This window comes from Heptranchias perlo, chromosome 2, assembly GCF_035084215.1.
Source record: "Heptranchias perlo isolate sHepPer1 chromosome 2, sHepPer1.hap1, whole genome shotgun sequence".
NCBI classification, from domain to species: domain Eukaryota; kingdom Metazoa; phylum Chordata; class Chondrichthyes; order Hexanchiformes; family Hexanchidae; genus Heptranchias; species Heptranchias perlo.
The window spans coordinates 1,349,862-1,377,241 of NC_090326.1; the positions used below are offsets into that span (position 1 = coordinate 1,349,862).

The 27,380-nt window shown below is 46.6% G+C and overlaps 1 protein-coding gene across 1 annotated transcript in view; it reads left to right on the plus strand.

Annotated features, from left to right (window-relative positions):
- LOC137300291 (probable G-protein coupled receptor 139) overlaps positions 1-14,533 on the plus strand; it is a 47,401-nt gene extending 32,868 nt beyond the window's left edge. The window contains exon 3 of the mRNA XM_067969399.1: positions 13,632-14,533. Coding sequence (XP_067825500.1) covers positions 13,632-14,533 — 902 coding nt within the window. The remainder of the gene's footprint in view (positions 1-13,631) is intronic.
- Positions 14,534-27,380: the final 12,847 nt, after the last annotated feature.

Sequence of the window (27,380 nt, forward strand, 5' to 3'; positions counted from 1 at the left end):
TATGTTTACTGACACACATTACAATCTGTGTCAGTCAGTATCTCGGTCTGTTTACTGACACACATTACAACCTGTGTCAGTCAGTATCCGGGTATGTTTACTGACACACATTACAATCTGTGTCAGTCAGTATCTCGGTCTGTTTACTGACACACATTACAACCTGTGTCAGTCAGTATCCGGGTATGTTTACTGACACACATTACAATCTGTGTCAGTCAGTATCTCGGTCTGTTTACTGACACACATTACAATCTGTGTCACTCAGTATCCGGGTATGTTTACTGACACACATTACAATCTGTGTCACTCAGTATCCGGGTATGTTTACTGACACACATTACAATCTGTGTCAGTCAGTATCTCGGTCTGTTTACTGACACACATTACAACCTGTGTCAGTCAGTATCCGTGTATGTTTACTGACACACATTACAATCTGTGTCAGTCAGTATCTCGGTCTGTTTACTGACACACATTACAATCTGTGTCAGTCAGTATCCGGGTATGTTTACTGACACACATTACAATCTGTGTCACTCAGTATCCGGGTATGTTTACTGACACACATTACAATCTGTGTCACTCAGTATCCGGGTATGTTTACTGACACACATTACAATCTGTGTCAGTCAGTATCTCGGTCTGTTTACTGACACACATTACAACCTGTGTCACTCAGTATCTCGATATGTTTACTGACACACATTACAATCTGTGTCACTCAGTATCTCAGTATGTTTACTGACACACATTACAATCTGTGTCAGTCAGTATCCGGGTATGTTTACTGACACACATTACAATCTGTGTCACTCAGTATCTCAGTATGTTTACTGACACACATTACAATCTGTGTCACTCAGTATCTGTGTATGTTTACTGACACACATTACAATCTGTGTCAGTCAGTATCCAGGTATGTTTACTGACACACATTACAATCTGTGTCACTCAGTATCCGGGTATGTTTACTGACACACATTACAATCTGTGTCACTCAGTATCTCAGTATGTTTACTGACACACATTACAATCTGTGTCACTCAGTATCCGGGTATGTTTACTGACACACATTACAATCTCTGTCAGTCAGTATCCGGGTATGTTTACTGACACACATTACAATCTGTGTCACTCAGTATCCGGGTATGTTTACTGACACACATTACAATCTGTGTCACTCAGTATCTCAGTATGTTTACTGACACACATTACAATCTGTGTCACTCAGTATCTCGGTCTGTTTACTGACACACATTACAACCTGTGTCACTCAGCATCCGGGTATGTTTACTGACACACATTACAACCTGTGTCACTCAGTATCTCGGTCTGTTTACTGACACACATTACAACCTGTGTCACTCAGTATCTCGGTCTGTTTACTGACACACATTTCAACCTGTGTCACTCAGTATCTCGGTCTGTTTACTGACACACATTACAACCTGTGTCACTCAGTATCCGGTACCGATGTTTACTGACACACATTACAACCTGTGTCACTCAGTATCTCGGTATGTTTCCTGACACACATTACAACCTGTGTCACTCAGTATCCGGTATGTTTACTGACACACATTACAACCTGTGTCACTCAGCATCCGGGTATGTTTACTGTCACACATTACAACCTGTGTCACTCAGTATCTCAGTCTGTTTACTGACACACATTACAACCTGTGTCACTCAGTATCTCGGTCTGTTTACTGACACACATTACAACCTGTGTCACTCAGCATCCGGGTATGTTTCCTGACACACATTACAACCTGTGTCAGTCAGTATCACAGTCTGTTTACTGACACACATTACAACCTGTGTCAGTCAGTATCTCGGTCTGTTTACTGACACACATTACAACCTGTGTCACTCAGTATCCGGGTATGTTTACTGACAAACGTTACAATCTGTTTCACTCAGTATCCTGGAATGTTTACTGACACACATTACAACCTGTGTCAAACAGTATTGAAGTATGATTACTGATGTACATTACAACCTGTGTCACTCAGTATCCGGGTATGTTTACTGACACACATTACAATCTGTGTCACTCAGTATTAGGGTATGTTTACTGACACACATTACAATCTGTGTCATTCAGTATCCGGGTATGTTTACTGACACACATTACAACCTGTGTCACTCAGTATCTGGGTATGTTCACTGACACTCATTACAACCTGTGTCACTCAGTATCTGGGTATGTTCACTGAAAGACATTACAATCTGTGTCAGTCAGTATCCGGGTATGTTTACTGACACACATTACAACCTGTGTTAGTCAGTATCCGGTTATGTTTACTGACACACATTACAACCTGTGTCACTCAGTATCCGGGTATGTTTACTGACACACATTACAACCTGTGTCATTCAGTATCCGGGTATGTTTACTGACACACATTACAACCTGTGTCACTCAGTATCCGGGTATGTTTACTGACACACATTACAACCTGTGTTAGTCAGTATCCGGTTATGTTTACTGACACACATTACAACCTGTGTCAGTCAGTATCCGGGTATGTTTACTGACACTCATTACAATCTGTGTCACTCAGTATCCGGGTATGTTTACTGACACTCATTCCAACCTGTGTCACTCAGTCTCTGGGTATGTTCACTGAAAGACATTACAACCTGTGTCACTCAGTATCCGGGTCTGTTCACTGAAAGACATTACAACCTGTGTCAGTCAGTATCCGGGTATGTTTACTGACACTCATTACAATCTGTGTCACTCAGTATCCGGGTATGTTTGTAAACACAGAAAGCTGACACACCAGTGGAAAAATCACAGCCTTGGATATGGAGTGAAATACACTGAAGTGTTCATAAAAAGTTCCTGAACACACTTTGTGCGTTGAATTCTTCTTTGTTTTCTCGGCAGTGATGGGTTGTGAAGGGAGAGACGGGCCTGAGCTCCCTCTGATGGGTTGTGAAGGGAGAGACGGGCCCGAGCTCCCTCTGATGGGTTGTGAAGGGAGAGACGGGCCCGAGCTCCCTCTGATGGGTTGTGAAGGGAGAGACGGGCCTGAGCTCCCTCTGATGGGTTGTGAAGGGAGAGACGGGCCCGAGCTCCCTCTGATGGGCTGTGAAGGGAGAGACGGGCCCGAGCTCCCTCTGATGGGTTATGAAGGGAGAGACGGGCCCGAGCTCCCTCTGATGGGTTGTGAAGGGAGAGACGGGCCCGAGCTCCCTCTGATGGGTTGTGAAGGGGGAGACGGGCCCGAGCTCCCTCTGATGGGTTGTGAAGGGAGAGACGGGCCCGAGCTCCCTCTGATGGGTTGTGAAGGGAGAGACGGGCCCGAGCTCCCTCTGATGGGTTGTGAAGGGAGAGACGGGCCCGAGCTCCCTCTGATGGGTTGTGAAGGGAGAGACGGGCCCGAGCTCCCTCTGATGGGTTGTGAAGGGAGAGACGGGCCCGAGCTCCCTCTGATGGGTTGTGAAGGGAGAGACGGGCCCGAGCTCCCTCTGATGGGTTATGAAGGGAGAGGTGGGCCCGAGCTCCCTCTGATGGGTTGTGAAGGGAGAGGTGGGCCCGAGCTCCCTCTGATGGGTTGTGAAGGGAGAGACGGGCCCGAGCTCCCTCTGATGGGTTGTGAAGGGAGAGACGGGCCCGAGCTCCCTCTGATGGGTTGTGAAGGGAGAGACGGGCCCGAGCTCCCTCTGATGGGTTGTGAAGGGAGAGGTGGGCCTGAGCTCCCACTGATGGGTTGTGAAGGGGAGAGACGGGCCCGAGCTCCCTCTGATGGGTTGTGAAGGGAGAGACGGGCCCGAGCTCCCTCTGATGGGTTGTGAAGGGAGAGACGGGCCCGAGCTCCCTCTGATGGGTTGTGAAGGGAGAGACGGGCCCGAGCTCCCTCTGATGGGCTGTGAAGGGAGAGACGGGCCCGAGCTCCCTCTGATGTGTTGTGAAGGGAGAGACGGGCCCGAGCTCCCTCTGATGGGCTGTGAAGGGAGAGACGGGCCCGAGCTCCCTCTGATGGGTTGTGAAGGGAGAGACGGGCCCGAGCTCCCTCTGATGGGTTGTGAAGGGAGAGGTGGGCCCGAGCTCCCTCTGATGGGTTGTGAAGGGAGAGACGGGCCCGAGCTCCCTCTGATGGGTTGTGAAGGGAGAGACGGGCCCGAGCTCCCTCTGATGGGTTGTGAAGGGCGAGACGGGCCCGAGCTCCCTCTGATGGGTTGTGAAGGGAGAGACGGGCCCGAGCTCCCTCTGATGGGTTGTGAAGGGAGAGACGGGCCCGAGCTCCCTCTGATGGGTTGTGAAGGGAGAGACGGGCCCGAGCTCCCTCTGATGGGTTGTGAAGGGGGAGACGGCCCGAGTTCCCTCTGATCCGCACTGACCCCGAGCTGCGGGTGAAATGAAATCAAGTTCAACCTGCAGCAGTGAGCCGTTGGAGAGAGATCAGAGTCCGGAATCAAGGAGGACATTTATGATACTGTCCTTGAATATAATTTATATCAAATACTCCTTTAATTCTCTGCCTGGGGAATTCATAACTGGGAATCGCCTGTGAAATCAGCCTAAATATTAAAATAGGAACCGCCCAACGAGGGGCTCGATCCCATGAACCTGAGAACAGTTCACTTCGCACAGGTTGGAGACTGAGACTGTGTCTTTCCAGTTCAGAGTGGGGCTCATTCCCACCCCAGGTGAGATCAGATAATCATAGAAATGTTACAGCACAGAAGGAGGCCATGATTGAATCTCCTTCACCACCCCCTCGGGCAGTGCATTCCAGATCCTAACCACTCGCTGTGTAAAAAAGTTTTTCCTCATGTCGCCTTTGGTTCTTTTGCCAATCACCTTAAATCTATATCCTCTGTTTCTTGACCCTTCTGCCAATGGGAACAGTTTCTCTCTATCTACTCTGTCTCGACCCTTCATGATTTTGAATACCTCGATCAAATCTCCTCGCAACTGTCTCTGTTCCGAGGAGAACAACCCCAGCTTCTTCAGTCTAACCATGTAACTAAAGTCCCTCATCCCTGGAATCATTCTAGTAAATCTCTTCTGCACCCTCTCTAAGGCCTTCACATATTTCCTAAAGTGCAGTGCCCAGAACTGGACACAATACTCCAGTTGTGGCCGAACCAGTGTTTTATAAAGGTTCTCCATAGCTTCCTTGCTTTTGTACTCCAGCCTTCTATTTATAAAGCCCAGGATCCCCTACGCTTTTGTAACTGCTTTCTCAACCTGCCCTGCCACCTTCAATGATTTGTGCACATATACCCCCAGATCTCTCTGTTCCTGAACCCCTTTTAGAATTGTGCCCTCTTGTTTATATTGCCTTTCCTCATTCTTCCTACCGAAATGCATCACCTCGCATTTTTCTGCATTAAATATCATCTGCCATGTGTCCGCCCAGTCCACCAACCTGTCTATTGCCTCTTGAAGTCTATCACCATCATCCTCAATGTTCACTGCACTTCCAAGTTTTGTTTCACTCCCAAATTTGGAAATTATGTCCTGTACACCCAAGTCCAAGTCATTCATATATATCAAGAAAAGCAGGGGTCCCAGTACTGACCCCTGTGGAACCCCACTGCACACCTCCCTCCAGTCCGAAAAACAACCGTTCACCATTACTCTCTCTTTCTTGTTCCTTAGCCAATTCTTTATCCATGTTGCTACTGCACCTTTTATTCCACGGTCTTCAATCTTGACGACAAGCCTATTATGCGGCACTTTATTGAACACCTTTTGGAAGTCCATAAACATCACATCAACTGCATTGCCCTCATCTACCCTCTCTGTTACCTCATCAAAAAACTTTATCAATTTGATTTAACATGATTTGCCTTTATCAAATCCATGCTGGCTTTCCCTAATCAATCTACACTTGTCCAAGTGACTGTTAATTCTGTCCCGGATTATCATTTCTAAAAGTCTCCCCTCCAATGAGGTTAAACTGACTGGCCTATAGTTGCTGGGTTTATCCTTACACACTTTTTTGAACAAGGGTGTAACGTTTGCAATTCTCCAGTCCTCTGGCACCACCCCTGTATCTGAGGATGTTTGGAAGATTATGGCCAGTACCTCCGCAATTTCCACCCTTACTCCCCTCAACAACCTAGGGTGCATCCCATCCGGACCGGGTGACTTATCTACTTTAAGTACACCGAGCCTTTCTACGACCTCTTCTTTATCAACTTGTAGCCCATCCAGTATCTTAACTACATCTTCATTTACTGAGACTCTGGTAGCTTCTTCTTCCTTGGTAAAGACAGATGCAAAGTACTCATTTAGCACCTCGGCCATGCCCTCTGCCTTAATGAGTAGGTCTCCTTTTTGGTCGCTAGTCATTCCCGACCCTCCTCTTACTGCCCATTTACTGTTTACATGCCTATAGAAGACTTTTGGATTCCCTTTTATGTTGGCCGCCAGTCTATTCTCACACTCTCTCTTTTCTCCTCTTATTTCCTTTTTCACTTCCTCTCTGAACTTTCTATATTCAGCCTGGTTCTCACTTGTGTTATCAACCTGACATCTGTCATATGCTCTTTTTTCTGCTTTGTCTTACTCTCTATCTCTTTTATTATCCAGGGAGCTCTGGCTTTAGTTGCCCTACCTTTCTCCCTCATGGGAATGTGCCTAGACTGAACCCGAATCATCTCCTCTTTAAATGCTGCCCATTGTTCAATTACAGTTTACCTGCCAATCTTTGATTCCAATTTACCCGGGCCAGATCTGTTCTCATTCCACTGAAATTGGCCCTCCTCCAATTGAGTATTTTTACTTTAGAGTGGTCCGTGTCCTTTTCCATAGCTATTCTAAACCTTATGATACTATGATCGCTGCTCCCTAAATGCTCCCCCACTGACACTTGCTCCACTTGGCCCACCTCATTCCCTTGAACCAAGTCCAGCAATGCCTCCTCGCTATTCTAAACCTTATGATACTATGACCACTGATCCCTATATGTTACCCTTCTGACACTTGCTCCACTTGGCCCACCTCATTCCTGAATAATACAGCACAGGCCAAGGATCGAGCCTGGGCCTTTCCTGCTCTGTGTGGGGCTCAATATGTAAATGAACCTGCTCTCTCCTCACATCAGTGCTGCCAGACTGTGGGTCTCATAGTTTCTGTTCTTCCAAACATTCATTAAAATAGTATACTGGGCTTTGGGCTTTCTATCCTTGTAATATTTGGTTAAATATATGTTATGTTATAAAAATTGTTTGGTTTAACTGAATCTGTTTGTTCAGTGAGTGTAATTAATGTCAGTCTCCGTGGGCCCTAATTGTGTCACTGGAGTGTTTCTCTCTGCTATTAATAAGCGACTTCTTTCAACGTGTTATCCCATAGTGTCAGTGGGAGCATCACCTCCGGCACTAACAGGGATCAGCGACTCCACAGAGAGGGAAAGAATAGATCAGAATCTGACAGCAGTAGATTGTAATGTTAAACAATTTATCAGAATGGGAGAACAATAGATTATAATGTTAAACAATGGAACAGAATCTGAGAACAACAGATTGGAATGTTACAACAATGGGTCGGAATCTGAGAACAATAGATTGGAATATTTCAACAATGGGTCGGAATCTGGGAACAATAGATTGGAATATTTCAACAATGGGTCGGAATCTGAGAACAATAGATTGGAATATTTCAACAATGGGTCGGAATCTGAGAACAATAGATTGGAATATTTCAACAATGGGTCGGAATCTGAGAACAATAGATTGGAATATTTCAACAATGGGTCGGAATCTGGGAACAATAGATTGGAACAGCCCATTATGGACTTTTCAATTTGTGTATCTACTTTATGATTCACTAGCATTCGAGGAGCGGGCACTTTATGTGATTCTTGGTCTACAAGTAATTTACTATCCTCCCCTCGCTGCTGTTGGTGTCTCTGGTAAGTCTCGATATCCAGCTATTAATCCTATAACCAATGATTCACTTATGACTGTTCTTGTAGTACCCTGTCCCACACTCGCTGCAGTTCGATTTGATGACAAGTCTCCATATCCAGCTGTTAATTATATAAACCATGTCTTACTGTATTGCTCTTCTAGTCATTTACTGACCAACACTCGCTGCTGTCGATGTCACTGGTAAGTCTCGATATCCAGCTATTAATCCTATAACCAATGTTTCACTGCATTACTGTTCTTTTTTCCCCTGTCCCATACTCACTGCCATTGTTGTTCCAGGTAATTCACTATATCCAGTTATTAATTCTATAAACCAGGTTTCACTGTATCACTGTTATTTTTGTCCCCTGCCCTGCATTTGCTGCTGTACGATTTGATGGTAAGTTTTTATAACCAGCTCAAAAATTAAAGGGGGCACTCAGGAAGGGAGATATATTGATGGGTGGAACAGGGATGGGAGATATATTTCAGGGGATTTTCTGGGTGTGAGATTTAATTCACAATGGATCCCTGAGAGTGAGGCTGTATTTCAGGGATTCTGAATGTATGCATGTTTCACAGGGTCCTTGGGGTGTGTCAGTGTTTGAATGGGGTCCAGACATGGCACTAATATACAAGGGATCCAGTAATGGTACTAATATACAAGGGGTCCAGAGACAGTGATAATATACAGCAGATTCAGAGATTGTACTGATATACAGGGGATACTGAAACGGTGCTAATGTTCAGGGGATCCAGAGGCGGTGTTAATATACAGGGGGTGCAGAGATGGTGCTAATATTTACAAAGGGAAGCTATGAACAATTGCAGGGGATCGAGAGACAGTGCTAATATTTACAGAGAGATCCAGAGACACTACTAATAACTACAAAGGATCCATAGACGGTGCTAATGTACTGGGGATCCAGAGACGGTGCTAATATTTACAGGGGATCCAGAAATGGTATTAATAATAACAGAGGATAAAGAGATGGAAATAATACATACTGGGTATCCAGAGACAGTACTAATATTTACTGGGTATCCAGAGACAGTACTAATATTTACTGGGGATCCAGAGATGGTACTAATATTTACTGGGGATCCAGAGGCGGTACTAATATTGACAGGGGATCCAGAGACGTTACTAATATTTACAGCGGATGTAGAGACATTAATAATATGTACAGGGGATGTCGAGAAGGTACAAATATTTTCAGAGAATCCAGAGATTGTTCCAATATTGACAGGCCATCCAGTGAGGGTACGAATATTTACAAGGGATCTGGAGATTGTACTGATAGTTACAGGTGATGTAGAGACGTTACAAATAAATATAGCGGATGTAGAGATGGTACAAATATTTACACGGGATCCAGCGATGGAATTAATATTTACAGGAGATGTAGAAAATTCATTGGTATTTACAGGGGATCCAGGGATTGTACTATTATTCACACATTGATATTGAGATGGTAATAATATTTACAGAGGGATCCAGAAACCGTACTAATGTTTAAAGGTGGTCCAGAGATGGTACTAATATTTACAGGGGAGGTATCGACATAATTAATATTTACAGGTGATGTCGGGAAGCTACTAATAACTACACGGGATCCAGGAACGGTACTAATATTACAGGGGATCCAGGGTCAGTAGAACGTTTATAGTGGATCCAGAGACTGTACTAGTAGTTACAGGGGACCCAGGGATGGTACTAATATTCAGAGGGATCTAGAGAGCTCATAATAATTACATGTGGTCCAGAGATGCTACTAATATTTGCAGGGGCTCCAGTGATGGTACTAATATTTATATGTGGTTCAGAGACGGTACAAATATTTACAGGACGGTACAAGTATATACAGATTCTCTCAATCCACTGTAAATCGTGATAATATTTACAGTGGATTTAGAGAATCTACTAATATTTACAGGGGTGTAGAGACGTTATTACTATTTACTGGGGCTGTGGAGAAGATACTAATATTTACGAGGGATCTGGAGACAGTGCTAATATTTACAGTGGGTCTAGAGACGGTAATAATATTTATAGGTTATCTAGAGACTCTATTAATATTTACAGGGGAAACAGAGACAGTACTAATTCTTACAGGGGACAAAAAAATGTTAGTATCATTCAGAGTGGAATGCAGAGACAGTAATAATATTTACTGAGGAATGCAAAGACATTACTAGTATTTGCAGGAAACCCAGAGACGGTATTGATCTTTACAGGGGATTCAGAGACAGTGCTAATATTTACAGGGAATCCAGATATGATACTAACATGAAACAAAAATGGTACTAATATTCACAGTGGGATCCGGAGATGGTGTTAATGTTTACAGGGAATCAAGAGATGGTACTGAAATTTACAGGGGGTCCAGAGATGGTGCTAATATTGCTAATAATGGTGCACAGGATCCAGATGCATTACTAATATTTACAGGGGATCCAGAGAGGGTACCAATATTTACAGGGGATCCAGAGACAGTACTAATATTTACAGGGGATCCAGAGATGCTACTAATATTTACAGGGGATCCAGAGAGGGTACCAATATTTACAGGGGATCCAGAGACAGTACTAATATTTACAGGGGATCCAGAGATGGTACTAATATTTACAGGGGATCCAGAGATGGTCCTAATATTGATAAAGAAGAGGTACTTGAAAGGCTAGCTGTACTTAAAGTAGATAAGTCACCCAGTCCGGATGGGATGCATCCTAGGTTGCTGAGGGGAGTAAGGGTGGAAATTGCGGAGGTACTGGCCATAATCTTCCAAACATCCTTAGATACGGGGGTGGTGCCAGAGGATTGGAGAATTGCAAATATTACACCCTTGTTCAAAAAAGTGTGTAAGGATAAACCCAGCAACTATAGACCAGTCAGTTTAACCTCAGTTGTGGGGAAACTTTTAGAAACGATAATCCAGGACAAGATTAACAGCCACTTGGACGAGTGTGGATTGATTCGGGAAAGCCAGCATGGATTTGTTAAAGGCAAATCGTGTTTAACTAACCTGATAGAGTTTTGATGAGGTAACAGAGAGGGTAGAAGAGGGCAATACAGTTGATGTGGTGTATATAGACTTTCAAAAGACGTTTGATAAAGTGCCGCACGGTAAGCTTATCATAAAGATTGCGGCCCATGGAATAAAGGGGGCAGTCGCAAGATGGATACAGAATTGGGTAAGAGGCAGGAAACAGAGAGTAGTGGTGAACGGTTGTTTTTTGGACTGGAGGGAGGTGTACAGTGATGTTCCCCAGGGGTCGGTGCTGGGACCACTGCTTTTCTTGATATGTATTAATGACTTGGACTTGAATGTACAGGGCACAATTTCAAAATTTGCAGATGACACAAAACTTGGAAGGGTAGTAAACAGTGAGGAGGATAGTGATAGACTTCAAGAGGATATAGACAGGCTGGTGGCATGGGCGGACACATGGCAGATGAAATTTAACGCAGAAAAATGCAAAGTGATACACTTTGGCAGGAAGAATAAGGAGAGGCAATATAAACTAGAGGGCACAACTCTAAAAGGGGCACAGGAACAGAGAGGTCTGGGGGTATATGTGCATAAATCGTTGAAGATGGCAGGGCAGGTTGAGAAAGCGGTTAAAAAAGCATACGGGATCCTGGGCTTTATAAATAGAGGCATAGAGTACAAAAGTATGGAAGTCATGATGAACCTTTATAAAACACTGGTTCGGCCACAACTGGAGTATTGTGTCCAGTTCTGGGCACCGCACTTTAGGAAGGATGTGAAGGCCTTAGAGAGGGTGCAGAAGAGATTTACCAGAATGATTTCAGGGATGAGTGACTTTAGTTACGTGGATAGACTGGAGAAGCTGAGGTTGTTCTCCTTGGAAGAGAGAAGGTTGCGAGGAGATTTGATAGAGGGATTCAAGATCATGAACAGAGTAGTTAGAGAGAAACTATTCCCATTGGCGGAAGGGTCAAGAACCAGAGGAGGTAGATTTACGGTGATTGGCAAAAGAACCAAAGGTGACATGAGGAAAAACTTCTTTACACAGCGAGTGGTTAGGATCTGGAATGCACTGCCCGAGGCAGTTTCAATTGTGGCTTTCAAAAGGGAACTGGATAAGTACTTGAAAGGAAAAGAAATTGAAGGACTACGGGGATAGGGCAGGGGATGGAACGAGCTGGATTGTTCTTGCATAGAGCCGATGTGCACTCGATGGGCCGAATGGCCTCCTTCCGTGCTGTAACCTTTCTTTGATTCTACAGGGGATCCAGAGATGATACTAATTTTTACAGGGGAACCAGTGAAAATAATAATATTTACAGGGGATCCAGAGATGATACTAATTTTTACAGGGGATCCAGAGACAGTACTAATATTTACAATGGGATCTGGAGACAGCACTAATATTTACAGTTGATCCAGAGATGGTACTAATATTCATTGCAGGATCCATATGCAGTAATAATACTTACAGCGGATCCAGGCACAGTACTAATATATACTGGGGATCCAATATTCATAGCAGTTCTAGAGTTGGTACTCATATTTACAGAGTGATACAGAGACGGTAATAATTTTTACAGAAGATCCAGAAACAGTGCTAATATTTACAGGCTATCCAGAGACAGTACTAATATTTACAGGAATCCAGAGAAGTTACTAATATTCACAGACGAGAAAGAAATGGTAACAAAAATCACAGGGGGATCCCCTGGCAGGAGTAATATTTACATGGGATCCGGAGATGGTGCTAAAATTTACTGGGGATCCGGAGATGGTACTTGTATTCACTGGTGATCCAGAGACAGATACAGATGCAGTCCTATTATTTACAGTGAATCCAGATTTGGTACTAACATTTACAGGTGATCCAGAGACTGTACTAAGATTTACAGGGAATCCACAGATGGTACTAATGTTTACACTGTATCCAGAGACACTACTACTATTTAAAGAAGGATCCAGAAATGGTAATAATATTTTCAGAGGATCCAGAGACGTCACTAATATTTAGATGGGATGTAGACACGTTATTAATGATTACAGAGGATGTAGAGAAGGTACTAATATTTACAAGGGATCAAGGGAAGGTAATAATACCGACAGAGCATCCCGTACACTACTAATATTTACAGGGGATCAAGGGACAGGACTAATATTTACAGGATCTCCAGAGACAGTACTAATATTTACATGGGATACAGATACAGTGCTAATATTCGCAGGGTGAACCAGAGACTGTAATAATGTTTACCGAAGGATCCAGAGATGGTATTAATATTTATAGGTTATCCAGAGAATTTACCAATAGTTACAGGGGCTCCAGAGATGGTATTAATATTTACAGGGGCTCCAGAGATGGTATTAATAATTACAGCGGCTCCAGAGATGGTATTAATATTTACAGGGGCTCCAGAGATGGTATTAATATTTACAGAGGATCCAGAGATGGTATTAATATTTACAGAGGATCCAGAGATGGTATTAATATTTACAGGGGCTCCAGAGATGGTATTAATATTTACAGAGGATCCAGAGGCATTATTAATATTTACAGGGGCTCCAGAGATGGTATTAATATTTACAGGGGCTCCAGAGGTGGTATTAATATTTACAGGGGATCCAGAGGCGTTACTAATATTTACAGAATATCCAGAGACGGTATTGATACTTATAGGGGCTCCAGAGACTGTGCTAATATTTACACAGTGTCCCTGCCTGATGTATAATTCCCCTGTTTGTTTCCCTTTCTTACAGTTAATTTACTGGCGATTGTGACCCTGTCTCAGGGAAGGTGTGGTCTCTCCAAATGTGTCACTCGCTACCTGGTGGCGATGGCAGCGGGGGATTTAATGGTCATTATCTTCGATCTGATACTCAGACAGATTCCGATTGCTTATGCGAGTCACTTTCGTTTCCTGTACTCCATCCCTGTGTGTAATATCCACGCCGTCCTGCTTTTCGCAGCCACAGACTGTTCTGTCTGGTTCACCGTCACTTTCACCTTTGATCGATTTGTGGCCATTTGTTGTGAGAAGCTGAAAACTAAATATTGCACCGAGAGAACGGCGGCTGTGGTTCTGGGAACAGTGATTTTGCTGAGCTGTTTGAAGAACATTTCCTGGTACTTTATGTTCACGGGTTGGTATCAATTTTCCAATATGCCCTGGTTTTGTTTGGTAACAGTCAGTGTTGTGGAATCACGTGTGTGGGGAGTGATCGAACTCCTGCATTATATCCTCACCCCGGGGGTCCCATTTGTTCTGATTCTGCTGCTCAATGCTTTCACCGTCAGATTCATTTTAGTGGCCAGCAGAGCCCGCAGGAGACTCCGGGGTCACAGCAGTGGGGAGAGTCCCAGAGACCCAGAGATGGAGAGCAGAAGGAAATCCATCATTTTACTGTTTCTTATCTCGGGGAATTTCATACTGTTATGGGCATTGTTATTAGTGTATTCTATATGGAACCGGATGTTTTATTTGGGGTTTGAGTCTGTATTTCTATCTCAGTTGATACTAGAACTGGGATACATGCTCCAGCTCCTGAGTTGCTGCACAAACACTTTTATTTATGCCGTGACCCAAACGAAATTCAGAGAGCAGTTGAAGAATGTGGTGAAATATCCCTTCATTGCAAGTGTTCAAATCATTAAATCATGAGAGGATCTGAAGACTTTCTCAGAGCAGAGTCAGTTTTGTATCATACGGTGTCTGATTCTCTCTCCACCAGACACTGTGTATTCTGCAATCACTGAAACCTTTATAACTTGAGGCTATTTATCAACTCATTTCAGAGCGTGTCTCAAAGTTCATGGGGTAAAAATTGGATAAGGGCCGTTTTCGGGCGTTGGTAGCGTGATGTGCTATTACCCCCGCCCGATGACTCCTGCACAGGCAGGTCACAAGTTTCAGCCCACCAGAGGACTGACCTGCAATCAGGACTCCATTCCAGGCCTTGCAGGTGGAATCAATGCAATTCGCACTTTCCACCACCAGGGGAGCTCAATCTCTTAAAGGGAGGATGTTTCTTAGAAATTTCTTAAAGGTAGCTGGTACCTGTTATTTGCTGAAAATAACAGTCTACTGTCTGCACGGAGTCTGAACAGAGATCAGACATCGCACACGTAAAACACAGATGCAGGTCCCATCCCTATGTTTACACACTGATGAGTTATGTTAAAACATTGAATAAAGGTTGCACACTACTAAATCCCACATCCTCCAATCTGCACACCAGACCTCACCAATCTGCCGATCTGAGTTGGTACCAGGCCTGTGAGAGTGCATGCACCAAGGTTCTCTGATGATGCACTGGAGACCTTGGTGCAAGAGATGGACAGAAGGAGGGACATCCTATATCTGCAGGGTTGGGGGGGGGGGAGCAAGGGGCCCTCCAGACATATATCCAAAAGGCAGTGGGAGGCAGCGGGGGACGAAGTCAATGCCAGGCCCACAGCATCATGAACATGGATGCAGTGCAGGAAGAAGTTCAATGCTTTGTCACGAGTGGTCAAGGTGAGTGAGGTCAACTGTCAAGTGGAGTCTCCTACAAACTGCACCACACACTGCACCCCCATCACCCACATACCAACAAACTCTTTCCATCAGGACTCAACTCTTCCAATCAGATGTTTCCTCTCACCCTTACACATTAACACTGTTTCAAACCGCTCACCCACAACTCATAGGCCACACGCACTAGCTATTCAACCATGACAGGCACATCACCCAGACACACATCCCGCTTTCTTGCAGGAGAAGGTGGCGCATATCTAGAGGCAGCAAGTGGCAGTGGCATTTAGTCCCTCGAGCCTGTTCCACCATTCAATGTGATCATGGTGGACCTGTGACCTAACTCCATATACCCACCTTAGCCCCATATCCCTTAATACCCTTGGCTCACGGAAATCTATCAATCTCAGGTTTAACATTCACAAGTGAGCTAGCATCAACTGCCGTCTGTAGAAGAGTGTTCCAAACGTCTCCCACCCTTTGCGTGTAGAAGCATTTTCTAACTTCAGTCCTGAACGTCCCGGCTCTAAATGTTAGACAATGTCCCTGCGTATTAGTATTCAAGTGTAGGAGACCTCCAAAAACAGTTACAAATGTCTCGGCAGCCAGAAGCAATAATTTAGCCACTAACCTGTAAATCGTGCATGGTCCCTTTAAATAGCGCCGGTGGGGGGTCCTCCAGACACTCTAAGACACGTTCAGATGGTCGGGGTTATGACTGTGCGTAGAATTGAGCGTTAAGTCCCAAAATGGTGTCTATCACTTTAAATCAGCGTTGCACACTTAATGAAGCCATTTTCTCCCAACAATAGATGATTCCAGCGTTCGTTATCTGCGCCTGCACTAACTCCTGTCATTCCCTGTTTCCTCTCTCCCTCCTTTCTTGAATAGCGGGATTACATTTCCTACCTTCCAGTCCACTGGGACTGTTCCAGAATCGAGGGAATTTTGGACGATCATAACCAATGCATCCACTATCCCTGCAGCTATCTCTGTTAAACCTGAAAAAGTAAGCCATCTGGTCCAGGGAATTTGTCGGATATTAGCCCCATGATTATAAACACAGAAAGCTGGCACACCGGGGGAGGCCTCACAGTCTTGGACATGGAATGAAATACACTGAAGTGTTTTGAAATACAGAAAGCTGACACACCAGGGGAGACCTCACAGTGATGGACACGGAGTGAAAGACTGGTCAAAAAATTACAAGCCCATGGGATCCAAAATTAGCTCAGTGTCAGGAAGCAAAGGGTAATGGCCGACGGGTGTTTTTGTGACTGGAAGGCTGTTTCCAGTGGGGTTCTGCAGGGCGCAGTCCCTTGCTTTTGGTGATATATATTAATGATTTGGACTTAAATGTAGGGGGCATGATTAAGAAATTTGCAGATGATACAAAAATTGGCCGTGTGGTTGATCGTGAGGAGGAAAGCTGTAGACTGCAGGAAGTTATCAATGGACTGGTCAGGTGGGCAGAAAAGTGGAAAATAGAATTCAGTCTGGAGAAGTGTGAGGTAATGCATTTGGGGAGGGCAAACAAGGCAAGGGAATACACAATAAATGGGAGGATACTGAGAGGTGTAGAGGAAGTGAAGGACCTTGGAGTGCATGTCCACAGATCCCTGAAGGTAGCAGGACAGGGAGATAAGGTGGTGAAGAAGGGATATGGAATACATCCCTTTATCATCCGAGGCATAGAATATAAGAGCAGGGATGTTATGCTAGAACTGTATCAAAGATTGGTTAGGCCACAGCTTGTGTACTGAGTACAGTTCTGGTCACCACATTACAGGAAGGATGTGATTGCACTGGAGAGGGTGCAGAGGAGATTATGAGGCTGTTGCCAGGACTGGAGAATTTTAGCAATGAGGAAAGATTGGATAGGAGGGAGCAGGGAGCAGCAGCTATCGATGGAGTCTGGTTTTGACAAACTCGAAAATTGGAGAGCGGAGAGGGGCGGACCGAGAGGGGAGAGGGGCGGACCGAGAGGGGAGAGGGGCGGACCGAGAGGGGAGAGGGGCGGACCGAGAGGGGAGAGGAGCGGACCGAGAGGGGAGAGGAGCGGACCGAGAGGGGAGAGGGGCGGACCGAGAGGGGAGAGGGACGGACCGAGAGGGGAGAGGAGCGGACCGAGAGGGGAGAGGGGCGGACCGAGAGGGGAGAGGGGCGGACCGAGAGGGGAGGGGGGCGGACCGAGAGGGGAGAGGGGCGGACCGAGAGGGGAGAGGGGCGGACCGAGAGGGGAGGGGGGCGGACCGAGAGGGGAGAGGGGCGGACCGAGAGGGGAGAGGGGCGGACCGAGAGGGGAGAGGGGCGGACCGAGAGGGGAGAGGGGGGACCGAGAGGGGAGAGGGGCGGACCGAGAGGGGAGGGGGGCGGACCGAGAGGGGAGAGGGGCGGACCGAGAGGGGAGAGGGGCGGACCGAGAGGGGAGAGGAGCGGACCGAGAGGGGAGAGGGGCGGACCGAGAGGGGAGAGGGGCGGACCGAGAGGGGAGAGGGGCGGACCGAGAGGGGAGAGGGGCGGACCGAGAGGGGAGAGGGGCGGACCGAGAGGGGAGGGGGGCGGACCGAGAGGGGAGAGGGGCGGACCGAGAGGGGAGAGGGGCGGACCGAGAGAGGAGAGGGGCGGACCGAGAGGGGAGAGGGGCGGACCGAGAGGGGAGAGGGGCGGACCGAGAGGGGAGAGGGGCGGACCGAGAGGGGAGAGGGACGGACCGAGAGGGGAGAGGGACGGACCGAGAGGGGAGAGGGGCGGACCGAGAGGGGAGAGGGGCGGACCGAGAGGGGAGAGGGGCGGACCGAGAGGGGAGGGGGGCGGACCGAGAGGGGAGGGGGGCGGACCGAGAGGGGAGAGGGGCGGACCGAGAGGGGAGAGGGGCGGACCGAGAGGGGAGGGGGGCGGACCGAGAGGGGAGAGGGGCGGACCGAGAGGGGAGAGGGGCGGACCGAGAGGGGAGGGGGGCGGACCGAGAGGGGAGAGGGGGGGACCGAGAGGGGAGAGGGGCGGACCGAGAGGGGAGAGGGACGGACCGAGAGGGGAGAGGGACGGACCGAGAGGGGAGAGGGGCGGACCGAGAGGGGAGAGGGGCGGACCGAGAGGGGAGAGGGGCGGACCGAGAGGGGAGGGGGGCGGACCGAGAGGGGAGAGGGGCGGACCGAGAGGGGAGAGGGGCGGACCGAGAGGGGAGGGGGGCGGACCGAGAGGGGAGAGGGGCGGACCGAGAGGGGAGAGGGGCGGACCGAGAGGGGAGAGGGGCGGACCGAGAGAGGAGAGGGGCGGACCGAGAGGGGAGAGGGGGGGACCGAGAGGGGAGAGGGACGGACCGAGAGGGGAGAGGGGCGGACCGAGAGGGGAGAGGGGCGGACCGAGAGGGGAGAGGGGCGGACCGAGAGGGGAGAGGGGCGGACCGAGAGGGGAGAGGGGCGGACCGAGAGGGGAGAGGGGCGGACCGAGAGGGGAGAGGAGGGGACCGAGAGGGGAGAGGGACGGACCGAGAGGGGAGGGGGGCGGACCGAGAGGGGAGAGGGGCGGACCGAGAGCGGAGAGGGGCGGACCGAGAGGGGAGAGGAACGGACCGAGAGGGGAGAGGGGCGGACCGAGAGGGGAGAGGGGCGGACCGAGAGGGGAGAGGGGCGGACCGAGAGGGGAGAGGGGCGGACCGAGAGGGGAGAGGGGCGGACCGAGAGGGGAGAGGGGCGGACCGAGAGGGGAGAGGAGCGGACCGAGAGCGGAGAGGGGCGGACCGAGAGGGGAGAGGGGCGGACCGAGAGGGGAGAGGGGCGGACCGAGAGAGGGGAGAGGGGCGGACCGAGAGGGGAGAGGGGCGGACCGAGAGGGGAGAGGGGCGGACCGAGAGGGGAGGGGGGCGGACCGAGAGGGGAGAGGGGCGGACCGAGAGGGGAGAGGGGCGGACCGAGAGGGGAGAGGGGCGGACCGAGAGAGGGGAGAGGGGCGGACCGAGAGGGGAGAGGGGCGGACCGAGAGGGGAGAGGGGCGGACCGAGAGGGGAGGGGGGGACCGAGAGGGGAGAGGGGCGGACCGAGAGGGGAGAGGGACGGACCGAGAGGGGACACAGCAACAACAAAACTGCAATGTGACGTCACAGGTGAGGCAGGTCGGTGGTTGGTGGTGAGTCTCTCTTCTGTTTTCTTCTTTCTGAGGACTGTGTGCTCAGTAACCTAGAGCATAAAACTAATTTTTAAAGAAACTAAACTTAATTTAATAAACTAAACAAGGCCAGTACTTGGTTCAACCCAAAAATAATTTGATTGGCATTGTAGTAATCAATTAAATAAATAAAATAGTTATGACAGGGCAGGAGATGTGTTGCAGCTGCAATATGTGGGAGCTACTGGACAGTTTTGTCCAGGGCGACTACATCTACGGTAAGTGTCTGCAGCTCGAGGAACTTCGGCTCCCAGTTGAGGAGCTGGAGACCGAGCTGCAGACATTGCGAGGCATCAGGGAGGGAGACAGTTAACTGGACACTTTGAACCAGGAGGCAGTCACGCCTCTTGGACAAAAAACTGTAGAATTGGCAATTGGTCAGGGACAGGAGGGTGTGACTGCGAGTGAGGCAGGAACAGGGATCCAGGAGAAAGCATTTTAGGAGCCTCAGCCTTTGCACTTGTCCAATAGATGCGAGGTTCTTGCAGCCCTTGTGGACGAGTGCAGGTTCAGCTGGGAGGATGAGCAAACTGGCCACGGCACTGTGTTTCAGGGGGCCATTCAAATGGGTGGAGTAAAAAGGAATGTGGTTGTAGTAGGGGACAGTATAGTTAAAGGGACAGACACAGTTCTCTGCAGCCAAGAGTGAGAGTCCCGAAGGCTGTGTTGCCTACCCAGTGCCAGGGTTAAGGACATCTCCTCAGGGCTGCAAAGAAACTTGGAGTGGGAGGGGGAGAATCCAGTTGTCGTGGTCCACATGGTACCAACGACATAGGTAGGACTAAGAAAGAGGTTCTGCTGAGAGAGTTTGAACAGCTAGGGACGAAATTAAAAAGCAGAACTACAAAGGTGACAATCTTCGGATTATTACCTGAGCCACGAGCAAATTGGCACAGGATAAATCAGATCAGAGAGATGAATGCATGGCTCAAAGATTGGTGTGGGAGAAGTGGGTTTCGAATCATGAGACACTGGCACCAGTACTGGGGAAAGAGGGAGCTGTTCCGTTGGGACAGGCTTCACCTGAACCATGCTGGGACCAGTGTTCTGGCAAACCGAATAACTAGGGCGGGAGAGAAGACTTTAAACTAAATAGAGGGGTGGGGGGTGCTCAGGTTGGGTGAAGTTTAGATTGATAAAGAGAAAAGACAAGGAAGTAGTACAGGAAAGTGATGGGGGTAATGATAAACAGTGTGTCAGGAAGGGACAGAGCGAACAAACATAAGTGTGCACTAGCAAATGGGGCCGGGGTAGGAAAGAATGGTAAAAAGACAAAATTAACGGTTCTTTATCTGAATCCACGCAGCATTCGTAATAAGATAGATGAATTCACAGCACAGATAGAAACAAATGGGTATGATCTCATGGCCATAACAGAGATATGGTTGCAAGGTGACGAAGGTTGGGAGCTAAATATTCAGGGCTATTTATTATTTCGGAAGGACAGGGAAAAAGGTAAAGGTGGTGGGGTAACTCTGTTAATAAAGGATGAAATTGGTATAATAGTGAGAAATGATCTCGGCTCAGAAGATCAAGATGTCGAATCAATTTGGGTGGAGGTAAGAAATAGCAAGGGAAAGAAATCATTGGTGGGAGTAGTATATAGGCCCCCTAACAGTAGCTACACTGTAGGGCAAAATATAAATCAGGAAATAAGGGGGGGCTTGTAAAAAAGGTAATGCAATAATCATGGGCGATTTTAACTTTCACATAGATTGGACAAATCAAATTGGCAAAAATAGCCCTGAGGAGGAGTTCATAGAGTGTATTAGGGACTGTTTCTTACACCAATACATCGGGGAACCAACCAGGGAATAGGCCATTTTGGATCTGGTATTGGGTAAAGAAATAGAATTAATTAATGATCTCAAAGTAAAGGATCCCTTGGGTAGCAGTGATCATAACATGATAGAAATTCACATCCAGTTTGAGAGCGAGGATCTTGAGTCTAGAACTATTATATTAAACTTAAATAAGTGCAATTATAAAGGAATGAGGGCAGAATTGGCTAAAGTGGACTGGGTAAACAGATTAGATGGTACGATGGTGGATAAGCAGTGGCAAACATTTAAAAATATATTTTATGACTCACAACAAAAATATATCCTTGTGAGGAGGAAAGACTCCACAAAAAGGGTGAACCAACCTTGGCTAACTAAGGAAGCCAATGATGGTATCAGGTTAAAGGAAAAAGCATACAACATAGCAAAGATTACTGGGAAGCCCGAAGATTGGGAAAACTTTATAAACCAGCAAAGGATGACTAAAAGAATAATAAAAAGGGAGAAAATAAATTGTGAGAGTAAACTAGCAAGAAATATAAAAACTGACTGTGAAAGCTTCTACAAGTACATAAAAAGGAAAAGGGTAGCTAAAGTAAACATTGGTTCCTTAGTGGATGAGACTGGGGAAATAATAATGGAAAACAAGGAAATGGCAGAGAAATTGAACAGATATTTTGTATTTAGAACAGAGAAAGTTAAGAGGAGATTTGATAGAGGTATTCAAAATCATGAACGATTTGACAGAGTAAATAAGGAGAAACTGTTTCCAGTGTTGTTAGAAGGGTCGGTAACCAGAGGATACAGATTTCAGGTGATCAGCCAAAGAGCCAGAGACAACATGAGGAAACACTTTTTACGCAGTGAGTTGTAGTGAATTGTAATGGGAATTGGATAATTAATTGAAGGGAAAAAAATCAGGACTATGGGGAAAGAATAGGGGAATGGGAATAAAAGGATAGCTCTTTCAAAGAGCCGGCACTGTAAGGATGGGCCGAATGGCCTCCTCCTGTGTTGTGCCTACAATGATATTATGATGATACAAGGGAGGGAATGGTCTTCATTCAGTTGGTTGGAGCACGGTGCTTATAGCGCTGCGGTGTTGGGTTCTGGCTCATTATTGACCAGTGGGAATGTTACATTAATTTCTCACTGTCATTAACAATTGAAATGAAATGTTTATACCGAAACCCATAAACAAATTGTTAAAGATGTGATTTAGATACTGACTAAAATGAATTACAATGTTTGGAAGGAGGTGCAGCTTAGCAAAATAGCAGATGATCTGAATTAATCATTGATGTTGGTCGATTTATTTCTACACTTTGGAATTCAGGAGAACCTGGTTCGTGATTTGTCGAACAAGCTGAGCTGCTGGAGGGAAGCCAATAGCCGCCTCCCTGCAATAACACACAAGCAGACCTGGCTAAATCCCACTTCTTGCGAGTCGTCCTCTCCGTCTGGTCTTTTCCGGCTGGTCTTTTCCATCTGGTCTTTTTCTATATGAAATTATACTTTGTGCCTTCGGCCGGAGTTGATTTTTCTGCCCAGTTGATTTGCTCCTTCCAGAAAAACAACCCGTTATCCGGCCACAGCCGGTTTGTTTTTATTTATTGTAAGAATGTCTAGTGTTGGGGGTCAGCAGAACACGGCCCGTGGAATCAATCCACTGTGGCATTGACCAGTTGTTCCACTAACTCAGCCACTAGCCTCATATGACTAAATGGGAATCTAGATGTGGTTAATTGCTATTGCGATCACTAAATATAAAAATGAGTAATGGACACAGCCTTTGGGCCTTTGATCTCAATACTTATATTCCCATGACGTATGCATGCGAACTTTAACCTTTTTGTGTGTTGCTGGTAAAATGGTAAGAGGAAAAGCAGAGTGTGCGAGTGTAGTTTAGTCGTGGTGAGTGTTTTACTTGATTATTGAATGGTGGTAAATATTTGTTTAAAATAAACAGATGTGAAGTACACCCCCTGTATTGTGTGTAAGATGTTTTATACTAAAATCCGTTCATGAGGCTAAAACGGTGTCGCCGTAGCCACACCAGCGGCTAGTCAGCAATTTCTATTGGCCAACACTGGCATGGAGCATGGTCGAGAGGCCTGAGCCCGGTCACTGATGCTCGGTTATCGCCGCTAACAAGCTTTCCACCGACACGGAGTGATTGGCGGCCGCTGGTGCATAAACATCACAGTCACACAAACACACTCACACTTTCTATATCCACACTTGAGGTTGTACAATAGTTGGGGGGAGGGCTGGTTAATGCTCTTTAATTGAGGCGGCACTAGTTGGGGCTGTATGATTGAGTGGAACAGTCGTTACCCTTGTGTGTTAGTGAAGCGGGGAATTTAACAAAGGCTGCAGCAGATTCCTGGTGTCATAAACCCTGAACATTTTAACCAAGTCCTAAAATCCCGTCTGTAAAATGAGAACGGATGACAATTCAACACAAGCAAAACACAAAAAACTTATTCAAATGTTGACTGTCACTCGGTTAAGCATGTCAGGATTTCCCTCAATCTGAAACAGAAAGTTATCGGTTGATTAATGGCGATTAGAACAATTATTCATCTTTTTACAGAGTTTAATGAGTTTTGCTTAATTAATACAGTAAACTTTTGTAAAAGTTAATTCTCTGAACGAGAATCGAACACATTTCCCGCAATGAGACCATTTATAGACCGCAAATGCAGTCTCATCTGAGTTGTTCCTGTAAGAGCTTGCAGAGCAGACTTCCCGTAATGTAAGTGGTTATCAAATTCGCCCAACTCATGAAAAGTTATCGGTTCAAAACTGGATGGAAACATTTTAACAACGTTCTATATTAAAAATGAATCAGATTAAAGAATGGAAGATTTCATTTTGTGGTTAAATATAAAAAAATACAATATCTCAGAGAGCCGGTATATTTTCTTTTCCGTGTACAGTTCTCCTCACACTCAAACACCACACAGATATACCGAGAGTGTCTCTTCCTCACTCTCTTCACCTGCTCTGCTGGTGTAGAAAGCCTCTCTTAAATCTGCACATTCTGGCTGGTTTCAGTTGATTTGTGAGAGATCATTCAAGGATCCCGCAGCGCTGCCTCAGTTAATAACCATGATGTGGAGATGCCGGTGATGGACTGGGGTTGACAATTTTGTTGGACTATAACTTGGTGTTGTAAAATTGTTTACAATCGGTGAATAACGACAGTTCTAAACAGCATTGCAGCCGCGACAACAAACCCATCAGTTTTTCGCTATTCCCCAGCTCCAGGAATGAGCGAGGCCGCGACAGCAGCAACATTCAGGCCGCCTGTCCGGTCCCACTCTCTCCAATCACCCGCTGCCAGCGGAAAACAGCGAATGTCGTCTCTGACCGCGCATTTCTGCCCCTCCCTGGGAAACAAGATTCCACTGAAGCAGATAAGTGCCGAGCTTTACGGTGTTGAGGTGAATATCAATCGATTCACTTTTTGAAATTTCAGAAGAGCGCCTGGAAAAGAGGAACAGAGAATCGAATTGTTCCTGTAAATGATGGATTGAAAGGAATGGCTCTCCAAGCAGATCAATACAGTTCCAAATCCACCCTCTGGTCACCCGGCGATCATTTTAACATCAGTATTGCTAGTTTACGAATGAAAAGTGCCTTCTTCTGCACTCTAGTTGCAAGAGACAACTTTTAAATGCCGCAGAGTTGGCCAAGTAAAGGATCAGCGCCTGTGGAAGCGAGTGATTGAAAAGATTAGAGGAAAATTAAAAAGTGGCGAAAGAGGAGCGATTTCAGGAGGTTGGTCAGGAACGAATTGCTTTCTGAATGGCCGTGGGGCAGGAAGCTGTGTTCAGAAACGGCAGACTTTAAAACGCGAGTGTAGGAGAGTAAAGTGCGATCAGGCGTGCGAGAAGAGCACTAGAAAGTTGTGCTTGGAGCTTCGCCCTTGAAGCAACTTGCTTATTGTCAGGAAAACTGCTATAGTGAAATCACAAAAATAAAACCAGGAAATGCTGGAAACACTCAGCAGGTGAGGCAGCATCTGTGGAGGGAGAAACAGAATTAACGTTCAGAGGGATGATCTTTCATAAAACCTTCAAGTGTTCTTGTTGAGTGAGTTAATATTAAAGGTACAACTCTACCATTTCATCGGCGGGGCTTCGAATTCTACGGTTGCTAGAATTTGTGTCGCTGTTCATTTTGACTTCTTCAACAAAACCCCTCATTTTCCAAAAAGTGCCTTGCTGTGGTCGGGACACAATTACCCCAGCTGTTGTGTGGCGCGGTGATCATATCGTCTTTCCAATTATCGGCCCGCATTGCTTCATTTATTTTACTCCAGCAACACCTGCTAGTGGAACGCAGCAAGAAATCAATCTTTACTACATGAAAAAAAAGAACTGTTGATGGCGAAAACCTATTTACTCCTTTTACCCACTCGCACTCACACATACCTGTGCTTGATCCTCCAACATCCAAACCTACGTCTACTTTTAGATTTTTATTACTTCCACAATTAATAGACCTCCTTTATTTCCGTGTTTCCATTTATTTGATATTTTACTGCGGCCTTGCTTAATATAACATTCACTTCCACGTTCTTACAACTTTAACTTTGCTCTTCTACGACCGCTGCTCCGAGAGGCCATATGTCCCATTTGCACCAATATTCATTTGTGCCTTGAAAACAGTCGATACATCTGGATCTATGTGACTGCTGGTCAGACAAGCACTGCGAAAGCCGGGCTGGCATTCGGAAGGGCAGACGTCCTATGTTCAACGAAAATTTCTTGTGGAATCTTGCGATACAGGGAATGCTAACTGAAGAACTGGATTTTGCTTTCATGGCAGTTACAACATAAGAACATAAGAAATAGGAGCAGGAGTGGGCCACACGGCCCCTCGAGCCTGGTCCGCCATTCAATCGAATCATGGCTGATCTTCAACCTCAACTCCACTTTCCTGCCCGATCTACATATCGCTTAATTCCCCGAGAGTCCAAAAAAAATGCTATCTCAACCTTGACTATAATCAAAGACTCAGCATCCACAGCCCTCTGGAGTAGAGAATTACAAAGGTTCACAAACATCTGAGGGAAGAAATTCCTCCTCATCTGTCTTAAATGGCTGACATCTTATCCTGTGAGTATACCTTCTAGTTCTAGATTCTCCAGCCAGGGGAAACAATCTCTCAGCATTTACCCTGTCAAGCTCCCGCAGAATCTTATATGTTTCAATTACATCACCTCTCATGCTTCTAAACTCCAGAGTATCGGCCCATTCTACTAAACCTCTCCTCATAGGACAACCCTCTCATCCCAGGAATCTATCTAGTGAACCTTTGTTGCACCGCCTCAAGGGCAAGTATATCCTTCCTTAGATAAGGAGATCAAAACTGTACGCAGTACTCCAGGTGAGGTCTCACCAAAGCTCCGAAAGCTTGTGATTTTCAAATAAATCTGTTGGACTATAACCTGGTGTTGTGCGACTCCTTACATTTGTCCACCCCAGTCCATCACCGGCATCTCCACATCATGGTGAGGTGGACTGTGTATGGTGAGGTGGACTGTGTATGGTGAGGTGGACTGTGTGTGGTGAGGTGGACTGTGTATGTTGAGGTGGATTGTGTATGGTGAGGTGGACTGTGTATGGTGAGGTGGACTGTGTATGGTGAGGTGGACTGTGTATGTTGAGGTGGATTGTGTATGTTGAGGTGGACTGTGTATGATGAGGAGGACTGTGTATGTTGAGGTGGATTGTGTATGTTGAGGTGGACTGTGTATGATGAGGAGGACTGTGTATGTTGAGGTGGACTGTGTATGATGAGGAGGACTGTGTATGTTGAGGTGGACTGTGTATGTTGAGGTGGACTGTGTATGTTGAGGTGGATTGTGTATGTTGAGGTGGACTGTGTCTGTTGAGGTGGACTGTGTATGTTGAGGTGGACTGTGTATGATGAGGAGGACTGTGTATGTTGAGGTGGACTGTGTATGTTGAGGTGGATTGTGTATGTTGAGGTGGACTGTGTCTGTTGAGGTGGACTGTGTATGTTGAGGTGGA